Raw genomic sequence first — 26,571 nt, forward strand, 5'->3', positions numbered from 1 at the left:
TCCCGGCCAATGGGAGCTGCGACCCACGCCACTTACCATAGCTCCCTTTGGCCAGAAACGGTGAACCGCGGCAATTCGGAGCTGTGGGCAGTCAGGCAAATGTAAACAAACTGTCTGACAGCCCGCCAGCGGATTACTATGATGGGCTGCAGGTTGACCACCACTGGTCCAAGCCAATAAGGAGCTGAGAGTATCAGCGTGGCTAGATCTTGATCTTATGATTTTTAGTATTCTAGGAATGGGAGGAAAGACATGAAGATCTTGAGATGAGAGAAAAGAAGAAAGCATCATGTATGGACCCTGGACTGATGTCTGCCCTGGAGCAGAAGCGAGAGGATTTGTTGTTCCTGACAGTGGTAAACCGGTTTACCACAGGAAAACCCTATTTGTTGGATATAGGAGTTAGGATAGAGTCTTTCAGTGACTCATGGTTGGCTGAGTACTGTCTGCTGAGGTAATCTGTCAATTCATTGCATATTCCTAGTAGATTCATAAAGAGCCAGAATAGTTCTCTCACGAACATGTCACCATTTCCACAGGTTTCAGAGTAGCAGCCGTGTTAGTCTGTATTCGCAAAAAGAAAAGGAGTACTTATGAAGTGAGCTGTAGCTCACGAAAGCTTATGCTCAAACAAATTTGTTAGTCTCTAAGGTGCCACAAGTACTCCTTTTTTTTTTTAAACCATTTCCACAGTTTAAGTGCTTCATGACAGAGGGCGATGAACAGGAAACCCCAGCCTATTAATATAATACACTGAGGAGGTGTCGTCTGTCAAGATCTTCACTGTGGTAGAATAGCCATTGTGACAAGCCTACATAGCCTAAGTTCCAGCACAAAGATATGGAGCAAGGTCTCTTTTCAGAATCACATGCCTAGAATTTGAATTGAGACTAGGGAGGAGCATCCATACAGTGCCTGACAAATTGGCTGACAGAATTCAGCCAGTCCTGAAGGTGGCAGAGGTGATATCTTTCAAGAAGCACTACATACGTGCACGACACTATGTGACAATAATTTGACACAGATTCTTGCTGTTCTTGCAAGGTTTTCCCTGAGGTGGAAATCAAGGACATAATAATCTGAAATCTGTCTAGTGTTAGGAATTTCTTTGCAGACTGAACTGAGTGGAAGTGAGGAATGACTCATAATTCACTCTTAGTCCTAAAGAGCAAAACAAATTGGAAGTGAGTAGTCTTCTTTGGAAATTATCTTCAGTACCCATTGGTATGAGTTAATCCCAGTTCATACCAGGGGAAATAAAGATGATAACTGAAAACGGGAGAAGGAAGTTCTGGAGGGATTGATAATATGGCTCTCAATATGAACATCAAACCTTCTTGAAGCAAAATCCTGGCTATCAATTGCTTCTCCAAGATAACAGATTTTGAGTCAGTCCTATATTTCTGCAAGAGATTTTCAATAATGGATGATATTCTGCCCCAAATTAGTCACATTTTACAAACAGAATGATAATTTACTATTGATAATTGCAGATGCTGAGGAGCAGGTCTTCCTATCCTAAAGTTCAAGTATCCCAGGATCTTTATCCTAGGGAGTAGTTTTTGATGGCCCTAATTACTTGGGCTTTTCCTGTGCTGCTGAAACCACCACAGAATCAGAAGCATTTGAGAAACTTCTTTGTTCCTCCTATGGCCAAGTAAGCAAAGGCAGGACTGTTACATCTCTCTTACAGGCTCCAAGACACCTCATTAGGCATCATCGATCGGCTGGAAAGAGAGCATATAGGATGTCAACGTATTTATGAGCCTTCTCCTGCACTACAGATGGTTCAATATCTAAACCGTTTGCAGTTCTTTCCAATATATCCTGTAAGGTTTTGAAGTCATTAGGAGATAGTATTTGAGCACAAGTCACTGCCTAATCAGGCAAGAATGACAACAAATCCTTCAGTACAATCTACTGGGAGGGATTAATAGCAGCCTCTTGTGGAACTCAGAATCAGATTATATCATCTCTCTATCTCCTGAAACTCACGATTTCTCTTCACACTCTCTCTCATTCTTCAAGGCAATCTATTCCACTGGGTGATCTAGTCAGGGACCTAAACTGGTGGAGACCTAGATCATCTATGGGAGGAATGAGAAGGAAAACAGTTCCTGAAAGGTCTATATGGGCAACGCAAGTATGTGTAGTAAGGTCAGTGTGGAAAATTAAGGAGGTATGGGTGCAAGGGTTCTGAGACCCAAGGAAAAGACTGCCAAAGCATGTCAGGACCAAGAAGAGATTTAGTTGTTCTAGGACAAGAAATATGAGGGAGGCCCTTAGAGTCAGACTGCATAGATTGGGGTGATAATTCAGGAGCCATATAAATGAAAAGAAGAATTGGGACCGCTAACCACTGAGGATGGATGGAGATTAAAGACAATCTAGGCATGGGCTGAGACCTAAACACATACTTTGCTTCAGTTTTTAATAAGGGCAGTAAGCAGTTTAGGGAGAGTGGCAGGGTGGCTAATAAAAAATGAGGATATGAAGTAGAAATTACCTCATCTGAGGTGGAAGTCAAGCTCAAACTGCTCAATGAAGAGGCCTGGATAATCTCCATCCAAGAATATTACAGGAACTGGCACATGAAATTGCAAGCTCAATTGCAAGGATTTTTAATGAATCTGTAAATTCGGGGGTTGTACCCAGTGATGAGCTGCCAAAATTTATCAACTGGTTCCCTACTCACCCCACAAGGGGGTCATGGCCCATCCCCGCCCCCTGGGACTCCTGCCCCATCCAACCCCCCGCGTTCCTTGACCCCCCCCCGGGACCCCTGCCCCATCTACCCCCCTCCCCTGTCCCCTGACTGCCCCGGAACCTGGCAGGAGGGTCTCGTGGGCCACCGTAGTGGGTGCTCACCCTGCCCCGCCCCTAAGAGCCAGAAGGACCTGCCGGGGGCAAGATGGGGAGTCCCAGCGGTGCTTACCTGCAGCGGCTCCCGGGAAGCATCCAGCAGGTCCCTCTGGCTCCTAGGGGCGGGGTAGCGTAGCTGGGTGGTAGTGGCTGCTCCCCCCACTGATCACATCAAAAATGGCGCCTTAGGTGCCGACTCCGTGGGTGCTCTGGGGCTGGAGCACCCACAAGGAAAATGTGGTGGGTGTGGAGCACCCATCGGCAGCTCCCTGCCCAGCCCCAGCTCACCTCCACTGAACGTGCCTCCCAGCTTCCTGCGACTCAGCTGTTCATGCAGGAAGCCTGGCAGGGCTGAGAAGCAAGCGGCAGCTTCGCGCTCAGGCCCAGGGAGGCGGAGACAAACTGGGGCGGGGAGCGGTTCCCCTATCCCCCCCCCGCCGGGTTACCTGCTGAGGCGCAGGCAGCCCTCCTCGCACCCCCCCCCGGCCCCACCCCAGCTCACCTCCGTTCCACCTCCTTGGGCCTGAGCGCGAAGCCGTTGCTTGCTTCTCAGTCCTCCCAGGCTTCCCGTGTGAACAGCTGATTCGCAGGAAGCCGGACGGGGGTGGGGGGGTGGAAAAGCAGAGCAGGGCAGAGCATAACTCAAGGGCAGAGGCAGAGCGGAGGTGAGCTGGGGCCGGGGGCAGGGCAAGAAGGGGAACTGCCGCTGGGTGCTCTGCACCCACCAATTTTTCCCTGTGGGTGCTCCAGCCCCAGAGTACCGGCACCTAAGGCGCCACTTTTGGCCGGTTGTTACATTTAGAAGCCCTTTTAGAACCAGCTGTCCCGAAAAGGGCTTCTAAATTTAACAACCAGTTCCAGCGAACTGGCTCCAGTTCACCACTGGTTGTACCCTATGACTGGAGAATTGTTAACACAGTCCCTATTTTTAAGAAAGGGGAAAAAATTATAAGAACATAAGAATAGGCATACCAGGTCAGACCAAAGCTCCATCTAGCCCTAGACATATCCTGTCTTCCAATAGTGGCCAATGCCAGGTGCCCCAGAGGGAATGAACAGAACAGGTAATCATGAAGTGATCCATTCCCTGCCACTCATTCCCAACTTCCGGCAAACAGAAGCTAGGGACACCATCCCTGTTCATCCTGGCTAACAGACATTGATGGACCTATCCTCCATGAATCTATCTAGTTCTTTTTTCACCCTGTTAGATTCCTGGCCTTCAAAACATCCTCTGATCCAGGAAACTACAGGCCTATTAGTTTGACCTCAATTGCATGTATGGCCTTGGAACAAATTTTGAAAGAGAAAGTAATTAAGGACTGTGGTGGGGCAGCTGCCCTACACAGGCAGAAGAAGGTTTAAAGCAGCCTTGGGGAGGCTGTGCAGAACCCAGCTAAATTAGAAAAGGGCTTATTGAGCCCACCAATCAGGGGAAGGCTTGCTGGAGCCATCAATCAGGGCCGGCAAGGGCCATATATAAAGGACTGCTCAGCAGAGCAGAGTGGAGTCTCTCCTTGGAAGGCAAGGGAGGAAGACTAGCTGCCTAAAGAAGTGCCATAGTTAGAGCAGTGTTGGACAGGGGCAGCAGAGTGTGAGGGTGAGCTGTTGGCTGACCACTGCCAGGCTGGGGCTTTGCTACAAGGACTGAGAGAGTGCTAGGGCTACAGGGGATATGGCCCAGGGAAAATAGGTAGCAGGCTGGAGGAGGGCAGTATGTGGCTGCCAGCTATAGGGTCCCTGGTTAGGGATCCAGAGTAGTGGGGGGGCCTGGGTCCCTCCCCCCCCCCGTACCTCCTGTAAGTTTTTGGCCAATGAGGAGAGTGCCCGGTATCCAGACTGCACTTTGCCCCTGAGGCAAAGGGCTGGACCTTCGACTGCAGTTGGCTGCTGAGGCAAGTGGCGGGACTAAGGATTGCCAGTCCCCCAGAAGGGGGGAAATACTAGAGTGGGGGCACAGCTGGAGGACCGTGCCCAGAAAAGGACACTGAGGTCCAGGGAGCAAGGTGGGTCCGAAGAATGGAGACAGCAGTGACAGCAGGCATGACACCACTAGCTGATGGCAGATGGGAAGGGCTGTGAGCTAACTGCCAGGACAGCCAGCAGGAGGTGCCACAGTGGTGAGTCATGCCCCGTTACAAGGACACAGAGGTAAATGTAAGAATTTTTGCTATAAGCTAGGGACCTTACAGTTGGAAGTGACAGAGCAGGAGAAAGAACTGGTTACACTGGTTGATCACAAGATGACTATGAGCCACCAATGTGATGTGGCTATGAAAAAGGCGAATGCAGTCCTAATATGTGTCAGGCATGGTATTTCCAGTAGAGACAGGAAAGTATTAATACTATTATACCAGGCACTGGTAAGGCCTCATCTGAAATACTGTGGGTAATTCTGACCTCCCATGTTTAAGAAAGATGAATTCAAACTAGAACAGGTGCAGAGAAGGGCTCCTGGGATAAGAGGAATGGAAAACCTACCCTATGAGAGGAAACTCAAAGAGCTTGGCTTGTGTAGCCTAACCAAAAGACGACTATGGGGAGATACGAAGGCTCTCTATAAATACATCAAAGGGATAAATACCAGAGAGAGAGAGTAGTTAAGCGCCAGTGTTGACACAAGAACAAATAGATATAAACTGGCCTTCAACAAGTTTAGACTTAAAATTAGACAGATTTCTAACCATCAGAAGAGTGAAGTTCTGGAACAGTCTCCCAAGAGGAATAGTGGGGGCAAAAAACCTAACTAGCTTCAAGACTGAGCTTGGTAAGTTTATGTAGGGGGTGGTATGATAAGACTGCCTACAATGGCATGGAGCTGATCTGTGGCTGCCAGCAGCAAATATCTGCAATGGCCAGTGACAGGACACTAGATGGGGAGGGCTCCGAGTTACTACAGTGAATTCTTTCCCAGGTGTCTGGCTGGTGGGTCTTGCCCATATGCTCAGGGTCTAACTGATCGCCATATTTGGGGTTAGGAAGGAATTTTCCCCAGGGTCTGAGTGGGAGACATTCTGGTGGGGGAGGGGGACTGCCTCCCTCTGCAGCATGGGGCATGGGTCACTTGCAGATTTGAACTAAGGTAATTGGTGGATTCTCTGTAACTTGAAGTCTTTAAATCATGATTTGGGGACTTCGGTAACTCTGCCAGAGGTTATGGGTCTATCACAGGAGTAGATGGACAAGGTTCTGTGGCCTGCCATGTGCTGGAAGTCAGACTAGATGATCACAATGGTCCCTTCTGTTGTTAAAGTCTGTGTTACTCCTTATGCGAATGCCTTGGTTCTGGGGAAAGGAACATGCTAGAATTCTGAAAAGAAGGAACAGGTAGGGGAAGAAGTGTTTTAGAGGAGTGGATTTGACCTAGGAGTGATACTGACATCTCAGAAATATAATGCGAGACAATCAGTATTGAAGGTTCAACTCTCTCTAGTGCCATAGAGATAAAAACCAGAGGTATCGATATCATGACCTCAACTATGGGCTCAAAGGTGAAGGTCAGTGATAGATCTGAAAGTACCACCAGTAACTCCGGCACAAGGTCTGGTCCTGGGATTATCAGTGCCAGCAAGACATCAAGTTTCAGTTCAGTGAAGAAGCAAGATCTGCTCTGAGCAGGATGGCCAGGAGGAGCAGGAGAGAGGGTGACAGCCCTATTAGATTCCTTAGGGAGTAAGAACTCTGTGCTTTTGGCTTCGAAGAATGCATGACTTTTCTTTAGCTTCTTTACTCTTTCGGTTCAAGAGAGGACAGTTGGTACTGTGGCTCACCCTTGCAGTGGTGCTCATATTTGCACTGGCTCTACCCAGTGGAGACAGTACCAAGTTTCTGCACTATGTTCATAGTCAATATCAATCTCAGATTGGAAGGCTGAGAATGACTAAGGAAATTACAGGTCCCTTCTTGGGACCAGCATCACGAACTCTTGTAGATTTTCTCCTTACAGGGACACTAAAGAAGTAGGATCTCTGAGAAGAGAATTCCTTTTTTGGAGTAAGGTAAGCAGCTTCCTGAGTCTGAGGCTCCTCTCATGGACTGGTCCAGCAGGCATAGCTTTATTCAGATACCTCTGGATCAGCAAATCATGATGGAAGAGGACCAACATAAAAAGCGTCAGTCCAGGACATGGCTCTCACCAAGAGAGGACACAGACTATGTCCATCAGTTAGAGGGATAAGATCACCACATAACAGGTACGGCTTGAAACCAAAGGGTTCTGGGTCAGCCATTGGATGAGAAAGTGCTTTCACCTCAAGTGTACTAAAGGTACGAAATTTAAGGAGCATGTAAAACCGCACAAAAAATTAGGCTGCAAAAAGGACAGAGAAATATTCTAAACTAACTGGTTTAGATATATACACATACAATTGACTACATGGCTATGTCCATAAAAAGGTAATATGGGGTAGCAGGCAGAAACCACAATATTATACTGTTCTGGGTACCAAGTGAGAACTGAGAGGCAGATGGGGCCACTATGACATACCTGTTCTTGGTTGAAGGTGAAAAGGAAAGACAACAAGGACATTCAGGGTGGAGGCATAGCCCTAATGAACGCTACTAGTCAAAAATTCCAATCCTGGGCACATAAGCACCATAAGTGGGGATTCATAGAAAGGAAGTGAAGGAAGACTCATTTTTAGTTGGAGTGGGTAAAATTGGGAAAGAATTGGCAGGGGAACGGAGCCGATTCACTTGAGGGAGGGAGAAGTGAAGAACTGCCAAAATAAATGCAGGGCATGGTAATATAGCTATTTTTCTCTCAGACTAGTATGTATCAGGGAAATTTTACAAACCCTGACCTCAGGTAAGGGATTGTTACTTTCATGAAAGCATCTTGCAAAATTCTCTGTTGTGGGTATCATGCTCCTGAGCTAGACATGTGGCAAACCTGCCCAGCTCTTAGATTTTTGACTCTCTAAAAGCCAGGTCTCTGCCACTGCCTTACTGAGTGGGCTTCAGTTGCAGGTGCCGCAAGGTTCTCAAAATGTTCCATCCAATTCCCTTGAGTAGAAAGCAAGAATTTCCTTAACCTTGGGGGGAAGGGGGCAGAATCTCCCTAAAGAGAAAAGGAGTACTTGTGGCACCTAAGAGACTAACAAATTTATTAGAGCATAAGCTTTCGTGAGCTACAGCTCACTTCATCGGATGCATTTGGTGGGGGGGGGGGAAAACCTCCCTAAAGAGAGTATCCATTCCAGACAATGGATGAACAATGAATACTCAAATCACATTAAGGGAAAAACCAAGAACAAATTACCTACTATTCAAAAAGCCTCCAAACTCTGAAAATAGGAGAGCGAGTGAGTAAAATCTGCAAGATACCTCCAGAAAAGCAAAATACAAGTGAATAATTACCTTTTTTTCCAAACATACCATCTGTGCAAGATACCCACTCATGCAGAGAAACTAGCTCAAAGCGATACCAACAGAAAAATGTCTACAACTGAGATGAGAGCTATAACAATGAGGGAAAATTCCTAACCAGAAAGGAATTTTTTTAAATTAAGGAAGGAAATCTCCCCGAACAGAAGGGGTAGCCACTCAATGGCCTATCAGACACTTCCTAAAGAAACTGATCCAACATTAGCCAACTGAAAATTGGGACATCCCAAACAAACAAAACCGCAGGGAGGAAGAAGTTTAAATTTCTCTTCCTTTGACACAGAGCTGTGTCTCTAGGAAATCAAGGCAAGAACACTCCCACACACACCAAGCCAAAGCACTTACGGAATAGAGTGCAGCCCATATAATCAGTCACTATAAATGCGTCCATCACTAAAGTACGTTGAGACCAAATAGGCCCTGACATGGACTCCTAGCTTCAGGCTAGCAAGGCCATAACAGCACAGAAATGCAATCAGACGCAGTCATTTAGCATCAGCGCTGTCTAGAACACTGGCATCAAAGAAGAGTTAGATGGTTTGACAAAGGGCCTTAGTGTAATACATATAAACTTTCTAAAGACTCCCTTCACATAGAAGCAAATAAATCCCCACCTGATTAGGCACATAGATGTGGAAAGGAAGGTGGCATGACAGACCCAAAATCCCCCATGGAAGGGATCTTGGAAGATCCCAACTCATCAACTTTTATCAGAAAAGATGGTCTAAAGTTGAAATAGGCAAACCTAAAGTGAACTCATTCCACAAGCTAAATTACTCTGCTAGCATACTCCTTCCATAAAAGGAGATTTAAATGACTAGTTCAAAATAATTCTGGAATGGTTTTCATATAGCTTATTTAGAACTCTGTACAAATTACAAGGGGGCAGTAGGCTTTCTTGCAGGAGTTTGAGACGTCCAGCCCTGTAAGAACCTGTTAGGGTTCCTTCCCCACTCTGAACTCTAGGGTACAGATGTGGGAACCTGCATGAAAGACCCTCTAAGCTTATTTTTACCAGCTTAGGTTAAAACTTCCCCAAGGCACAAAGTTTTTGCCCTTGGATTAGTTAAACACTGCCACCACCAAGTGATTTAACAACCCATCAAGGAAGTTGGAGTTCCTATTTCCCCAAAATATTCCCCCCCGCCAAGCCCTTACACCCCCTTTCCTGGAGAGGCTTGAGAATAAACAAGATGAGCACAGACCAGTCTTGGATTTTTAACATCCAAAAAACCCAATTAGATTCTTAAAAAACAGAACTTTATTAGAAGAACAAAAAAAGAAAAGAGAACAAGTCTAAGATCAGAATGGAAGATAATCTTGCAGGCAGTTAGATTCAAAACATAGAGAATCCCTCTAGGTAAAACCTTAAGTTACAAAAAAAAAAAAAAAAAAAAACATTTCCTTCAGCACAGCGAATTTCACAAGCCAAAACAAAGAAAACTTAATGCATTTTCTAGCTAGATTACTTACTAACTTTACAGGAGTTGGAGGGCTTGCATCCTTGATCTGTTCCCAGCAAAGGTATCACACAGACAGACAAAAGCCTTTTCCCTCCCTCCAGATTAAGTATTTTGTTTCCTCATTGGTCATTTTGGGTCAGCTGCCAGCCAGGTTACCTGAGCTTCTTAACCCTTTTGAAGTAAAAGGACTTTTCCTTTGGCCAGGAGGGATTTTATAGCGCTGTATACATAAAGGTGGTTACCTTCCCTTTATTTTTACGACACGCTCCCCAAATTACAGATAGTGTCAGACAGCCGGTTCCACACTGGCTGTGATTTCTTCCTGGAGCTCTAGGAGAAAACAGAGTTAATAAGACACATACACCTTTAGCTATACTATTGACTATATAAAAACTAACAATATTTTCCACATTTCAAGGACTATTTTAACCAGTTGATTTTAGGAAACCTTCACGGGAGAGTGCATCAGCCACTTTGTTAGAAGTTCCTGTAATGTGTTGTATTTCAAAATCAAAATCTTGGAGAGCTAAACTCCATCGAAGAAGTTTTTTTTTTTTTATTGTTCTTGACGGTGTGAAGCCACTTCAGCACAGCATGGTCGGTTTGTAGTTGAAAACGCCATCCCCAGACATATGGGCGTAGCTTTTCCAGCGCATACACAATGGCGTAGCATTCCTTTTCGCTGATTGACCAGTGGCTTTCCCTCTCAGACCGTTTTTTTGCTGAGAAACACGACAGGATGGAATTCTTGATTCGGTTCTTCCTGCATTAAAACTGCTCCCACATCACGCTCATTCGCATCTGTGGTTACTAGGAACAGATTGTCAAAGTCTGGAGCCCTTAGCACAGGATAAGACGAGTGTCACTTTAAGCTGGTTAAAGGCCTTCTGACACTCCAGTTCACTGAACTGCATTTGGCTGGATTTTTTGGTTAAGTCTGTCAGTGGGGCGGCGATTTGGCTGTATTGCGGTACAAATTACCTGTAATATCCGGCCAAGGCTAAAAAGGATTGGACCTGTTTCTTTGACTTTGGAACAGGTCACTTTTGGATAGCATCCACTTTGGCCTGTATGGGTTTTGATTGTTCCTTGACCCACCTGGTGTCCAAGATAAGTCACTCTGTTTAGGCCTATGAGACACTTTTTAGCCTTAACAGTTAGGCTTGCCTCTTTTATGCGCTCAAAGACTTTTTGTAGATGTTCCAGGTGTTTTGCCCAGGAATCTGAAAATATGGCCACATCATCAAGGTAAGCGACTGCATATTTTCCAAATCCCGCTAGGAAACCATCTACAAGTTTTTGGAAGGTGGCAGGTGCATTTTGCAGCTCGAAAGGGAGCACATTCATACAGCTCGACATGTGTGATGAAGGTTGACCTTTCCTTGGAGGATTCATCTAGCGGTACCTGCCAGTACCCCTTGGTTAAGTCCAAGGTAGAGATGAACTTGGCCCGTTCCAGTTTCTCCAATAGTTCATGTGTGTGTGGCACTGGATAGTTGTCTGGGCGAGTTAGCTTACGGTAGTCCACACAAAAACATATCTCCCCATCTGGTTTGGGAACTAGAACCACTGAAGATACCCATGCACTGCCAGAGGGGCAGATTACACCCATCTATAGCATATCCTGGACCTCCCGTTTTATAGCAGTTTTAGCTTGAGGAGACTCCTGATAAGGTTGGGCTCTAATTGAGTGAGCATTACCTGTGTCAATGGAGTGGTATGCCCGTTCAGTCAGTCCTGGGATGGCTGAGAACATCGGCGAATAGCTAAGCACAGCTCCTTGATCTGCTGTCGCTGCATATGCCCAAGGGTCATGGAGAAGTTTACCTTTTCCACACCACCACCACTTTTCCCTTTGTAGTAAATACCTTTAGGCCACTTGGCATCATATCCTCCCTGGGCTGTAAACTGACAAACCTTTTAATTCTCTGGAATAAAAGGGTTTTAGAGAATTAATATGGTACACCTTACGCTTTCAGTTTGAGGTGGGGAATGCTATGAGATAATTAACAGTTCCAAGGTGCTCTTGGATCGTGAATGGCCCTTTCCACGACACTTCCATTTTACGGGCCTGGAGCGCCTTTAAGACCATGACCTGGTCCCCTACCTTGAAGGACTGCTCTCTGGCTTGTTATCATACCAGGCTTTTTACTATTTTTGAGCATCTTTTAGGTTTTCTTTAGCAAGGGCTAGAGAGGTTTGGAGGGTGTTTTGTAGGTTGGTTACAAAGTCCAGAATGTTAGTTCCTGGAGAAGGTGTAAACCCCTCCCATTGCTGCTTCACCAACTGTAATGGCCCCTTAACCTCGTGGCCATATACAAGTTCAAATGGTGAAACCCCTAAACTGGGATGTGATACAGCTCTGTAGGCAAAGAGCAACTGCTGCAACACTAGGTCCCAATCTTGGAGTGCTCATTTACGAATTTACATATCATGGCCCCCAAAGTTCCATTAAACTTTTCCACTAGGCCATTTGTTTGATGGTGGTAAGGGATGGCAAGCAAGTGATTCACCCAATGAGCTTCCCAAAGGCTTTCCATGTTCCTGCCAGGAAATTAGTTCATGCATCTGTAAGGATGTCGGAGGGCCAACCTATCCTGGCAAAAATGTCTGTTAGTGCCTGGCACACACTTTTAGCCCTGGTGTTGCTTAGAGCTACTGCTTCTGGCCATCAGGTGGCAAAATCCATGAAAGTCAGTATGTACTGCTTTCCTCTGGGTGTCTTTTTTTTGGAAAAGGACCCAGAATCTCAATGATGGGGAGTGGCTGGACTGGGACTTTCTCCTGGTCTTGGGGGTTTTCCACTTTTTGGCACAACTCACAAGACCAGACATAGGCAGAAACATCCTTGCCCATTCCCTTCCAGTGCAACAACTTTTCCAAATGGTCTTTGGTTCTGTTCACCCTAGCATGGCCACTAGAATGATTGTGGCTAAGTTTAAGAGCTTTACCCGGTACTTAGTTAGAATTACCAACTGCCCCTGAGGATGCCAGTCTTCCTGGTGTCCACCAGAAAGAGCTTTCTCGTTTAAAAGTCCTCTTTCTACAACAAACCTGGATAGATTAAAAGAGCTGAGAGGCGGTGGTTTGCTTCGTGCCGCTGTCCAAGCTCTCTGGAGGCTTTTATCTGCTTCCCGTTCAGTCTAGAATTGTTCCCTTGATGCTGGAGACATCGGTTCCTCATTGGATTGTGGACCTGGGTTTGGTCCCTCTGGAAGCGATGCAGGGCTGTTTCTGTTGACTGTGACCCACTCTCCGCTGGTGCACTATGTTGGGGTTCAGGCTCCGGCTGAGCCTCTTGTGTAGGGTTATCTGCTGCTGCCAGTGCAGGTTCGGTGGGGCCCTCTGGTGTTGCCAGTACTGGATTCAGTGCTGGCAATGGTTCTGGTGCTGGTTGTTCCACTGGTTCTGGTTCTGAGACTGGCTCTGTCTGGGTCTCTGACTGGATCCACTACTGCTGTCGCAGACGTTGGCATGGGGTCCGGTTCCATCACTTCTGTCTGGGTCTCTGGTAACATGGACTGGGCCCTAGTAGAAGTCTCAGAAACAGAGCTAGGTGTGACAGCTTGCTTAGCCTGACCATTCCCACCCTCTTACCCAGCTTTACATGGTTGGCCAAGTTTTCCCCCAGCAGCATGGGGATGGGATAATCATCATAGACTGCAAAAATTCACGTTCCTGACCAACTCTTGTACTGGACCGGCAGCTTGGATGTAGGCATAGAATCATAGAATATCAGGGTTGGAAGGAACCTCAGGAGGTCATCAGTCCAACCGCCTGCTCAAAGCTTTCTGCTTTCTTAGTATGAGGCAGGAACCCTCCCCTTTCGCACTCTCCCACTCGTGCTTTCTCCCGGTATCCCACGTCCCCACTTACCTCAGGGTATTTGGTCTTCTTCCCCCGGTGAACCTAGTTTAAAGCCCTCCTCACTAGGTTAGCCAGCCTGCTTGCGAAGATGCTCTTCCAAAAAGAGTTTGACTTGAAGGGTAGAATCGTCGCTTGGACCTCTGGGTCAATGAAGTTGGGGTCCACTAAAGATTGGTGGATAGCTGACACTTGTGCTCCAGTGTCCCTCCAAGTTGTAACTTTCTTCTTGCCCACACTCACAGTTTCCCTCCGCTCTGAGGGTATCTGGGAGGTCTGAGGGCCTGAGGACCTCTGGTGTGATTCCGGTGCAATGAACCATAATCCGTTGGGGTTCTTCGGGCATTTGGCCTTTACATGCCCCAGCTCGTTACATTTAAAACATCGCCCAGCTGACTGGTCACTGGGGCGAGGTGGGTTGCTGGAGAATGGTGTGGAGGAATAAGGTGTCTGGAGTGTTCCTTGGGGTGTAGTTGGGGGCCTTGGGCTGCCCCCGGTAGTAGGGTATGGTCCGAGGGTGTCCTTTTTGGTATCTGCTCAAACTGCGACCAGGGTTGTTCCTTTCTCCTCCCTCCACCTGTTTTGTTCCGGTTTGCCCCACCTCTCTGGCAGTCTAGGACGGCTCATATTGATCAGCATAAGCAGCAAGATTTTCTGCCGAGTCCATTTTCTTATCCCATAAACATTGTTTTATGTCATCTTTGGACATATTCAGGAATTCCTCCTGTATCATTAAATCCCGCATTCCTCCAAAGCTAGTTACATCCCGTCCTTTGAGCCATTTATCAAACAGATCCTTCATCTGGTTTACGTGAGCCACATTACTTAGTTCAGGCCTTCTCTTAAGGATTCGAAATTTTACTCTAAGTTTTTCAGGTGTAACTTGAAATTGTTTTAAAACCAAATCCTTGACTTTATCATAGTCAGAAGCCTCATCAATAGGCATCTTGTTGAATATTTCCAGAGCTCTTCCAGTCAATTTTGCGACCAATGTGGTCATCTTGAGAGCGTCAGGAATTTTATGGAGTGTGCACAGTCTCTCAAAGGTGAGAAAATATTCAGCAATATCACTGGATTCATCATACTATGGACATAGTCCCTCCAATTTGTGGATTGTTGGGGAAGGATTGTTTGGGTTATTTGGTATATTCTACTGAGCCCTTGGCTTCTCTATCTTCAGTGCATGCTTCCTCTCTTTTTCCCTCTCCTCTATTTCTTTTTTCGTTTGCCTCCACAGCTCTCTTGTGGGCAGCTTCTTCTGCCTTCACCCTGGCTTCTTCTTTAGCCGCTTTGTGCATCTATCTCCATCTGTCTGAGTTCTACCTGTCTTTCATGTTCCTTCTGTCTTTCCTCAGCTTCCAATCTGGCTAATTCCAGTTTCTGTTGGACACTGTTTTCTGTTCTCCTAGCCTCTTTGTGTTTAATCTAGCTATAGCCGAGAGTTGGGGGAAAAAAAAAGAAGGAAAAAGAAAAGCCTTGCTTGTGAATTCCCAATTCGCTGTGCTGTAACCTGAAACCTTTGCCTCTGATAGCTGTTCTCAGCCTACAGAAAAATCCTTTTGTTATACTAACACCTCTGCCTCCAGACAAAGTGACAGAAAACCTTCTAGCTGCTCTCAGTTTAAAAAAAAAAAAAAAACTAAAACAAAAAAACCTTCAGGTCTATGCTTCTGGTTCTAAATGATCCCACCACGCTGCCACCATGTCAAGGTTCTTTCCCCACTCTGAACTCTAGGTACAGATGTGGGAACCTGCATGAAAGACGCTCTAAGCTTATTTTTACCAGCTTAGGTTAAAACTTCCCCAAGGCACAAAGTTTTTGCCCTCGGATTAGTTAAACACTGCTACCACCAAGTGATTTAACAACCCATCAGGGAAGAACCACTTGGAGTTCCTATTTCCCCAAAATAGCCCCCCCGCCCCGAAGCCCTTACACCCTCTTTCCTGGAGAAGCTTGAGAATAAACAAGATGAGCACAGACCAGTCTTGGATTTTTAACATCCAAAAAACCCAATTAGATTCTTAAAAAACAGAACTTTATTAGAAGAACAAAAAAAGAAAAGAGAACAAGTCTAAGATCAGAATGGAAGATAGTCTTGCAGGCAGTTAGATTCAAAACATAGAGAATCCCTCTAGGTAAAACCTTAAGTTACAAAAAAAAAAAAAAATACACATTTCCTCCAGCACAGCGAATTTCACAAGCCAAAACAAAGAAAACTTAATGCATTTTTTAGCTAGATTACTTACTAACTTTACAGGAGTTGGAGGGCTTGCATCCTTGATCTGTTCCCAGCAAAGGTATCACACAGACAGACGAAAGCCTTTTCCCTACCTCCAGATTTGAAAGTACATTGTTTCCCCCACTGGTCATTTTGGGTCAGCTGCCAGCCAGCTTAACCCTTTACAGGTAAAAGGACTTTGCCTCTGGCTAGGAGAGATTTTATAGCACTGTATACATAAAGGTGTAAGGAGAGTCTGTGGAGATACTAACACTGATTTGAGGGGGAGGGAGAAGCTTGATAAAACTAAGTTACTTAGGGCTTGTCTACACTTACAGCACTGCAGCTGCAGCACTTTAGTGAAGTGGACTACACCAATGGGAGAGCTTCTCCCATATATGTAGGTACTCCAACTCCCTGAGAAACGGCAGCTATGTTGATGGGAGAAGCCTGTCTACACCAGGAGTTAGGTCAGTATAACTGTGTCCACACCTGAAGTATAATTGTTACATCAGTGCCACACTGCCATACATTCAAAAGAACGACCCACAGATACTTTAAGTGGGTTCTTTCAAAATTAATAGTCAAGTCATTCATGTGATTTCAAATGTAAAAAAAGATCATACAAATAACAATGAAGATTTCTGAGATTTCATATTTCCCTCAAACTGTAATAATCTACAGTCATACCAAAACAATTCACATTTAAATATTGTCATATATATGGCAGCAATCCCAAGGAAAGTTGCCTAAACCATTTAGATTTGTGTGAAACTTAAATGATGTCTGGTTTAATAAATAAAAAGCTAATCTCAAATCCTTGCACTGAAAAACCAAAAACTTACCCGAAGGTGTTAGACAGCTTATTTTCAGATATCATCCCACAGCATAGGACTCATGCTAATGTAAGATGATGTAAGTAACTGAAGTCACAATAGAAACACGATACTAGCTGTCATTGTTAGTATCACATGCCTTTCAGGCCTCTGGTGCTTATTTTCTGATTGTCTGTGTGCAGACGGAATGTTCCACAAAGCTCTAATGTCATTTTGGTGATGTGGTAAATGAAATAGCTATAGTACAGCAGGATACTTGTATTAGTTTGTCTGTCTCCACCTCGTCTGAAGCTCATTTTTAAAAAATGGTTTTCCCCCTTCCCTGTCAGTAGCTAGTAACTCCAGAGGGAAAGTGACAGGAAAATATTTATTTTAGGGACGGAGGACTGCAGAAGGAGAAGCCATGGGGGACTAGGATGAAACTAGCAGGATTGTAATACCAATCTGATAACTATAATAAAAAGAATTACCGCCTCACATGATCTAGTAAACAAAGGAATGCTCTTTCATATAAAAGATGAGTGTTTGTGTTTATTGGAAAGTACGTTTGTTCCAATCGTATATAGCCTTTTTGAGTATTCAAAAGATTAAGATATGCCAAAAGAAACATATGCAAGTTGGTAAGAGGGAGGACACAGAAGCACAAAATATTATACAGCATATTTTTCAGTGAAAAGATTCATAGTATCTCACTGGTATATTCACAGAATATAACCTGGAATATTTGGCATTTCTTTAATTATCATTGGGAAATAAATACATTTTTGCAACATTCTAGGATTTTTTTAATCTTACTTCACTGAATGAAAAAAGCCCACATAATAAAGCATCACTCCAAGTCCAGTCAGGATTGTGACTACAATGTAAACTCCCACCATAAAATATTGCTACATCCTTGTATATAGTAAGTGCAGCAAGTAAAGAAACTGATACCTACAAAATAATGTAGAGGTCCCTTGGTGAGATTTGATCCTAGAAAATGCACATTTCATAGATGCAAATTATTTTTTATTTTTCATTTTGTTAATATTGGAAAAAACTAAGTATCTCCTCAATGTAATGAAGTGAATTCATCCCTCAGTGCAAGATGATAGAACATCAGATCATTCTAATAAACATTCTTGAAGATACCAAAGAAAAAGCTTGAATGCCAACATCTCTCACAACTGACTCTTCAATATAATGAAATAAATTTTCATAGACCCATCGAGTTCTCAACCTTTTCCTGAGATACCCCCACCTCCAACAGGCTAAAAAAAAACACCAAGACCCACAGGGCGGGGGATGCCTCAGGGCTCTGGGCTTCAGGCACCAGACAGAAAGAGGATGAGGGCTTTAGCCCCATGGGGCTCCAGGCAGGGGTGGGGCCCTCCATAGGCATAGTCTGACTTCTATTTGAGGGGGCCAGCTCCGCACAGCAGGGCCCAGGGACGGAGAACCACCTCTACCCCTGACTCACCCTCAGCAGCCCACCCCACAGCTTGTCTGGGTTGGGGGGGGGAGGGAGAAGGGGAGGGGACACAACCAAAACTTATAACTCAAGGGGGGGGGCGGCTCAGCTCAGAAAGTCTCACCACCACTCAGGGTGCAGGCAGCAGTATGCAGACAGGGGGTAACTCAGGGTGCAGGGAGAGGGATAGCTAGGGGCTATGTCCCGGCGGAGGGCACCCCCGGCGGTCGCTGCTCCCCCAGGACTCTGCCTGTATGAAATTTTAGTTTGTACTGACTTCACTACTACTTTTTATGTAGCCTGTTGTAAAACTAGGCCAATATCAAGATGAGTTGATGTACCCCCTGGAATACCTCTGCATACTTCCAGGTGTACATGTATCCCTGGTTGAGAACCACTGGTATAAACCATCCAAGACACATGGCTATCTAGCCTCTCTTTGAAAACCTCCAAAGAAGAAGCTTCCACAACTTCCCTATGCAATTTATTTCATTGTCCTACTGTTCTTACAATTAGGTTTTTCCTAAAATTTTATCTACATCTGCTATGCTTTAGTTTGAACCCACTGCCTCTTGCCCTGCCCTCTGTGGCAAGAGAGAACACTTTTTGTCCATCTCTTTTATGGCAGCCTTTCAAGTATTTGAAGACCGCTATCATATCCCCCCCTCAATCTACTCTTTTCCAAACTAAATATACCCAGTTCCTTCAGCCTTTGCTCATATAGCTTGCATTCCATCCCCTTGATCGTCTTTGTCATTCACCTCTGTATCTTTTCCATTTTTTCTACATCCTTTCTATACAGAGGTGACCAAAACTGGACACAGTATTCTAGCTGAGGCCTAACCAGCACCAACCGAGTGAGTGGCAGTATCACTTCCCATGACTTACATGCTATGCCTCTGTTAATGCAACCAAAAATTGCATTTGCTTTTCCTAAATGGAACACATTTTTATTTTAAGAAAATGTTAGAGATTCAGATTAAACTAAAAATCCGCTTCAGTGAAAGAAATGGATATCTGTATTCTAGTAATCTCCTAAAATTCTATTTTAAACTATGTAATAATCACATTCTTATATGCAATAGCTTAATTTCCCAAAAATATTTTTAAAACAAAATTATGTATTTCTTGGCAAAAATTAACAACCCCAAATTTTAAAATCCAACTTGGAGTTACAGTATAAAGGAAATGGAGTTATACACTATTAAGTGTATTTTTAAAAGGATTGCAAATAGACATTTTATATCTTTCATTGTTAATGTAACAAACTAAAATCATGTGCCCAATCCTGCTCCTAATGAAATCAATAGCAAACTGACAACTACTGTATGTTTTTAAATCTTGCTTTTAAGGTTTTTAACATTTTCCTAAAATTATTTACAACATGGACTAATTCTATAGGCATAGGTTAGTTCATAAGCCTGTGACATATTAGATTTATAATTACAATAATGGAAGTACTAAGCAAACATTTCTACCATTGGTCATTCACCAAGTTTTTAAAACTCGTACCCTTAACAGAGATCAATTAGACCGTGGAATTATCTCCATAGGAAATTGTGGAAGCCCATCATCAGAGTTACTTAAAACTGGAAACAATCTTTCCCTTGCAGAGAATGAACAAGGTAACTAATAAAACTACTTCCATTTCTATCTCATTATACCTTACTATTTATATTGTATGTCCTAAATTAGCATAGAAAACTAGAAATTTTTTAGATATAATATATGCATTCAAAAAATCATCTTGACTAAATTTAGATGGAACTCTAGATACATAATAAAGCATATTGTAACACCTACGAAGTACGCCATCACTGAATGGTAGATATTACTCACTAATGTTGTGGAGATAACAGCACTATGCTGGCCAACAATATGGAATCTGAATCACTGCATTTATGGTAAACAGCTACAAGTAGGGTGTTGTATTGCTTAAATTGTTAGCAACTCCTTATGAGTGGGTAGGGCATCAAATGACCTTCAGCAAGTGGTCATTTGACCTCTAGTCAGTGTCAAGAAATGACTTCCTGAGTATCTCCATCAGCTATCACCTTATTTCTTATCTTCCCTTTTTGAAGGAAAAACGACTGAGAAGCCTGTTTTGAGTAATCTGCCACACCATCTGGACTTCTTCGATTTCCTTGATCCCTAACAAGTCTGGTTTTTAGTGTCAGAATGTTAACCGAGACTGCGCACACTGGCTGATCTCCTTCTAATGATGATAATGGTAGGGTGATCCCTGTTGATATTTTTCAGTCAATCAGTATTCTTTGATACCAATGAACATGAGAGTTTGCTTGTGAACTCTGACTGGAGTGAGTGATATCACTCCAACTATTCTGCTCTTTCCTGCAGAGGATCTCTCAAAGAATCCTTTTGGACAACTACTCATGTCCAAAATAATGTAATATCTTTCCTGCAAGATTCTATGAACTTCCATCTGATCTCCTAAATGTGCATAAGGTCCGCATCATGATTTGCACTGTGGTCATAATCAACTTTATGTTTTGTTTTCATCAGATGCAATCCTATGTGTATCATCTATGCTTTCTCAGGGCAAAACACTCAGGTCCTTTATTAAGTCATGATTCCCAATAAAACTGAAACTTAGGTGAGAACAAATTGGCTGAAACTCCAAAGTATAGCAGGTGTGAGTCTTGCCTTCATCATCGATGCTTTGAAGGGATTATCCACTTTTTGCTCAAGAAGTTGGCAAATTAGATTTTCTCCTGCCAGCTCTTTGCCATCTGCCTTTTTTTAAATCTGCATCCTATAAGCTGTTTGCAATGTTTACTCATGGACCCAGATTTCACTACAATAACCTCTGCCTTTGTCACAGCCAGAATGGATTATTGCAGAGGTGAACCACATTTGCATAACACAGACCACATTTCAAAAGAGAAATAGTCTGGTGGACTATCTCCCACTTCCTATCATGAGTCTGTTAATTATTTCACAATATCCCTGCAGCAGTTCCAATAACTGATTACACAAAAAAGTAAAAGCACTGAAGTATTTTTACTTCTCTAATTATACAGTTTTATCCTTTTTGAATAATCAAACTGTTTTGGATTTTCATTCAGTCTACCTCTTCAGGTGCTCCACAGTTGCCTAGCGTCCCACACATATTACTGGTTCCAGAGTAGCAGCCGTGTTAGTCTGTATTCGCAAAAAGAAAAGGAGTACTGGTGGCACCTTAGAGACTAACAAATTTATTAGAGCATAAGCTTTCGTGAGCTACAGCTCACTTCATCGGATGCATTTGGTGGAAAAAACAGAGGAGAGATTTATATACACACACACAGAGAACATGAAACAATGGGTTTATCATACACACTGTAAGGAGAGTGATCACTTAAGATAAGCCATCACCAGCAGCAGGGGGGGGAAAGGAGGAAAACCTTTCATGGTGACAAGCAAGGTAGGCTAATTCCAGCAGTTAACAAGAATATCAGAGGAACAGTGGGGGGAAACGGATGCCTTTTAATAAAATGCTCACGAAAGCTTATGCTCTAATAAATTTGTTAGTCTCTAAGGTGCCACAAGTACTCCTTTTCTTATTACATTTTAGTCATATATAGACTAGATTCTAAAAATTCTTACTCCCACATAAGTAATCCTTAGTCATTTTTCACAGTCAATTAACTTCAAAGACTATTTGCATGAGTAAGGATTACGCATGTGAGGAAGGGCTGCAGAACTGAGCCCACATTTGTAGCATTTTGGTATACTGTATTCAGAATATTATTTTCTCTTTCAAAAAAATATTAGCCAGCTATAACAATAACATACTAAACTCGTACATTATTCCACATAGATATAATATTGCATACATAGACGTGTTTCCTGGCAAGAGTCAGATATTGCAGTCATTAATAAAATAGGTTTCAGAGTAGCAGCCGTGTTAGTCTGTATTCGCAAAAAGAAAAGGAGTACTTGTGGCACCTTAGAGACTAACAAATTTATTAGAGCATAAGCTTTCATGAGCTACACCATGTGCTATAAACAAGAGGATTCTAAACAAAAATATGTTTTAGTAAGCTAAACTATTTTCACACAGAACAGATTATACTGTAAATACTAAAAAAATCCACACTTTTATCAGCATTCTGAAGACATATGTATAAAATGTTGTTTTTATTGTAATATCTGCCTACACTGGGAGCAGAGCTACTAAGTTCTCAGGAAAAACACATAAAAATGGTGGGCTTTGTGGGGTGTTTGTTTTTCGCTTAATAGGCAATATGAATGCTAACATTATGGCACTGTGAATTTCTGCTTCAGTTCAGCAATGATATGATTATGCGTGTGTGTTAAGATATATATAACATAATATATATACACACACACACACACACACACACACACACACACACACACACACACACACACACACACCAGTCCTTCATACCACTATTATGGACAAGTTTCATGCAACATTAGCCATGGTATATTTGAGATCACAATCAAGCTCTGGATAACCATTCTGCATCGAGATTAAGAAAAAGTATAATTCAAGATAAATATAACAATGTCCTAATTTCAGTGATCTTGAATGAAATGTCATTTCTACAACATCACCACATAGGAAAAACACTGTGTTCCACCCTTGAGCTCATTATGCAAAACCATGAACTATCAGAAAATCTCTATTTAAAAAACGATTTCAAGTACAAGGATTCAAAGCAAATCATCTTGCCTACCAATCTCCTTAAAAATAATCTACACCTGATAAACAAAAGTTCAAAAAGCTAACTTTATATCAAACAACAAAAACACTAAGTTAACAAGTCACATGCTAATGATGGGATTTAAAAAAAAAAAAAGGTGGAGGTTTTTTGAATATTGTAAAGCTTCTGTAGCTACTTCACTATTGTAATTATTCCTTCAAGAATTCCATGTTCTGTTTAAGGCAAAGATTAATGCAAGACTAAGATAAAAATGAACATGGTACAGCTAAATTACACTTCTAATAACTGGGTTGTCTTAAATCAATATTGCACTAGTCTTGTTCTTAAGAACTACACTGCTTCTTCACAAGAACCAAACCAATACACAACAATTCTGTATATTTTTTTCTGTTGTATTCAGAAGGTAATCTACCAGCAAGAGCTCCTGTAGTTTATAATCTGGTCTACTGTAGTTTTAATACTTCATAAATTCTGACAAATTTAACAGTTTGAGGGTAAAATGTCAGTGCCTGTGGCCAAACATTTTGAATTAATATTTTCTTTGTCAATATTTTTAATGCTACATTTATCAATAAAGTTTTAATAATTAGTAATGCAACTGAAAAAATGGAACATCACGTTAATATTTGAGTTTGCTGATTATACTGCACAGTATGCTCTATAAATGCTACTGTCACTTATAAAGTTACTATTTAAGAACTATATTTTGCAACACCTTACTTCGTGTATATCCCCAATAATTACTCACACGTGTAAGGGTTTGCAGAATCAGACATATTACAAAAAAAATACCACTAAACTAGGAGATAGATAGATAGATAGACAGACAGACACACTCACGCTCAAGTAATAGCTAGAGGCAAACCGTGTTGGGGCCCCATTGTGCTAGGCAAAATACAAAACAATTACAACACAGCTGTCCTCTGATCCCGTTACAACATGTTTAAAGTCTAAAGCATGAAAATGACTCTACCTTGGTTAAGTGACCCATTTAAAAACAGTTAGGTACTGCCCACACCTACAAATTTTAAGCCAAGTTACGCCTTGCAAACTATTTTATGTTAAATAAAAACATATCTGCAAACAGTTGTTTAAATGTTATTTGATATTACAGAAAAAATGATTGGGAAATTGATAAAGTGGTTTTAAAAGCCCAAATTTGAAGTGGAATAACCTTAGCATATTCTGATTGTAGAGAGGCTTTTATACATCAGTCTGAATGCAAGAGCACTTTTAAAAGCAAACTCCATAAATGTTTGTATTTTTATTTCACTGACATTATGCATACAATTACAAAAATTGTTGCTCTATAGAAGTTTCTTAATATATGCTCAGGGAAAAAAAAAATCTGAAAATTTAAGCTTTGTAATTCATGCTACCATACACCAAGAATTATTTTACCTGTGATGGACTGACAATGGGACAACAATTATACCACGTATACCTCCCAAAACTTATTAATCAATTTCCTAAACAAAAGAGGTGAATGAAGTTGTTATGGTTTTGGGGTTTTTTTTGTTTGGTAGGTTTTTTAAAACCAATATTAACTGTTCTTTAATTTACTGGTGACAATCTTTCCTGATACAGTTGATTCTCTTGTATTCACTGGTTAGCTTTTCTTAGTATGCAAGACTGGTGTACGCAAACCACTTTTTACCATTGCTGTACCTGCAGGCATATACTAGGGGTACAAAAGCATTGCAAACATTAGCATAAGTGCAAGTTTCAATTATGTTTCATAGCTTTGAAAGTGGTTATAACTCAATAAAAAACCAAAAAGGATGATATTTGTTATAACAGACACCCAAAAGCCTCGTCAGGAGGATCAGGATCCCACTGTACAAACACATAGCAAAATAAAGCCTCTTCCCCAAAAGAATTATATTCTCATTAAACACAAGGCACAACATGTCAGGAACAAACAATCCAAAGGACAGTATTGAGGATTGTGCATGGGAGAAAGACTGAGGTTAACAATAATTAAGGAAAGAATATCATCATGTGGTTACAGAGGCTAGCAATATGCATAACTAGAAGGTTCTGAGTTAACCATATTTTAACATCAGCGTTTTTAAAAATTTCCTACTCAACAATTCACCTTCTTTTTTCCACCTCTTGAGAAAAGTAAACCTGAACTCTATTATTTTTGGAGTGGGGGGGTGTATTTGTTTTTTTATTTCCTCTCCCACACCACCTGGAATACAGGCTATACTCAATTGCTTCCCACCTTATCTTGAGTTACCATTTCACCAATAAACATCCTATACTCCACCCCTCCTCTCCCTGGGGTAGCTACTGTGGACCCAAGAGTTCTCCCCTTCAGTCGACTAACGTCCCTGCAGATGTAGCATACAATAAAGCAAAAAGGCATTTTCAAATAAAATGTCACTAATACAGACAGAAAGTAATTGTTCTTTCTATTCATATTTAATTAAGATTAAAAATCTGTAGTTAGTTGCAACTGTTCAATCTGAACAACTGATACCGTAAGTGTTGTAAAATTAAACCATGAAATCTAAGTACAAAGTGAAAGTTGTCAGCTACCAGTAAGCTGGGAAGATAGCATCTATGTTATCAAGCCACCCAGCATGTTGCATTTTCAGCTAATGCTTTTCTTGCAAGGCCAGAAAAAGTCCCCTCTCCCCCCGATCGGTGCAGCGGGGGAACGGCTGTAAAACCATAAAGACAGCTGACGTTCAGACACAAGAGCCCGGAATGCAAGTCCTACAGATAATCACATTGCATGAACTGTTTGCTGCTGAAATGGCGTTTGTCATTACGAAAGATGAGGGGAAAAAACCCACACGCAGTTGAAGAGGCACAAAGCACAAGGGCTTGAAGTGCTAAAGCAGGCAGGGGCGGGGAGAGAAGACTGTTTACCATAGGAGATGGTCACACATGCAGGCAGCACAGGCAGAGGACACCCAATCCGTTGCCTTGACATCTCGTATTCAGATCGATGCAGCTGTGTGGGGAACGCACGCTTGCAACAAACGATGTTAAAGAGCAAAATAAACACGGAGCTGAGCCGGGGGGAGGGGCTAGCGGGGGAGCAGCCCCACGGGCCCAGCGGGAGGGAGCAGCCCCACGGGCCCAGGCTATAAAGCCCCTGGCAGCTGCACCGAACCGACAAAGTTGCTGCGCCGCTGCTCGAAGGAGCAGCAGGGTCCCTGTGTGAGCCCCGGCCAGCCGGACTTCGCCCCCCCCCCCCGGGCACTTACCAGCGAGAAGAGGTTGGAGTGACAGTCCTCCAGGCTGGCCCCGTTCGCCACCCAGTTCGCCGCTGCAGTCATGATCCTCGGCGAGCCCGGCCACCAGAGCGGGGCATGTCTGAGGAGACGGGCCCGGCAGGAAGGAAGAAGCGCCCGGAGCTCCCTGGGTCAGCCCGCTCCGCCTGTCACAGGGGCCGCCGCCGCAGTCCTGCCCCTCGCTGTGTCCCCAGCACAAGCACCAGCCCGAGGACGGGGCAGTGACCGGCAGGGGGCGCTCCACAGACCGGGGCCTCGGTCCGCCTACCCGCCCCCTGCCAAATAATCCACAACAAGCCGAGCGGACCGGCCCGAGGCCCGCCGCCCGGGGGCTCCGGCCCGGCGCTCCCAGTCCCGCCCGCCCCGCGCCGCTCCGGCCCTCGCCTCAGGGGGTCTCTTCCCGCGGCCCAGCTGCGGCCCCCGCCGGGGACAGCTCAAGCGGGGGGGCCTGCTCCGGGCCCCAGGCAGTGGCGGCGGCTGCTGACGGGGGGCGCTGTCTCAGCTGCGGCCGTGTCTCCTCCCCTCCCCGCCCGGCCCGGCCCGGCCGCCC

At 43.7% G+C, this 26,571-nt stretch overlaps 1 protein-coding gene across 4 annotated transcripts in view; it reads right to left on the reverse strand.

The window, feature by feature from the left end:
* MED13L (mediator complex subunit 13L) overlaps positions 1 to 26,342 on the reverse strand; it is a 415,135-nt gene extending 388,793 nt beyond the window's left edge. For 3 of the 4 annotated variants that reach the window (XM_038373355.2, XM_038373354.2, XM_038373357.2), the window contains exon 1: positions 25,995 to 26,342. In XM_038373355.2, the coding sequence (XP_038229283.1) occupies positions 25,995 to 26,066 (72 nt within the window). In that variant the 5' untranslated portion in view covers positions 26,067 to 26,342. Of the gene's footprint in view, positions 1 to 25,653; positions 25,782 to 25,994 lie in introns of those variants that run through there. The other variant, XM_043497783.1, reaches the window with a different exon arrangement.
* Between the last annotated feature and the right edge of the window lie 229 nt (positions 26,343 to 26,571).

This window comes from Dermochelys coriacea, chromosome 15 (genome assembly GCF_009764565.3).
Source record: "Dermochelys coriacea isolate rDerCor1 chromosome 15, rDerCor1.pri.v4, whole genome shotgun sequence".
Lineage (NCBI taxonomy): Eukaryota > Metazoa > Chordata > Testudines > Dermochelyidae > Dermochelys > Dermochelys coriacea.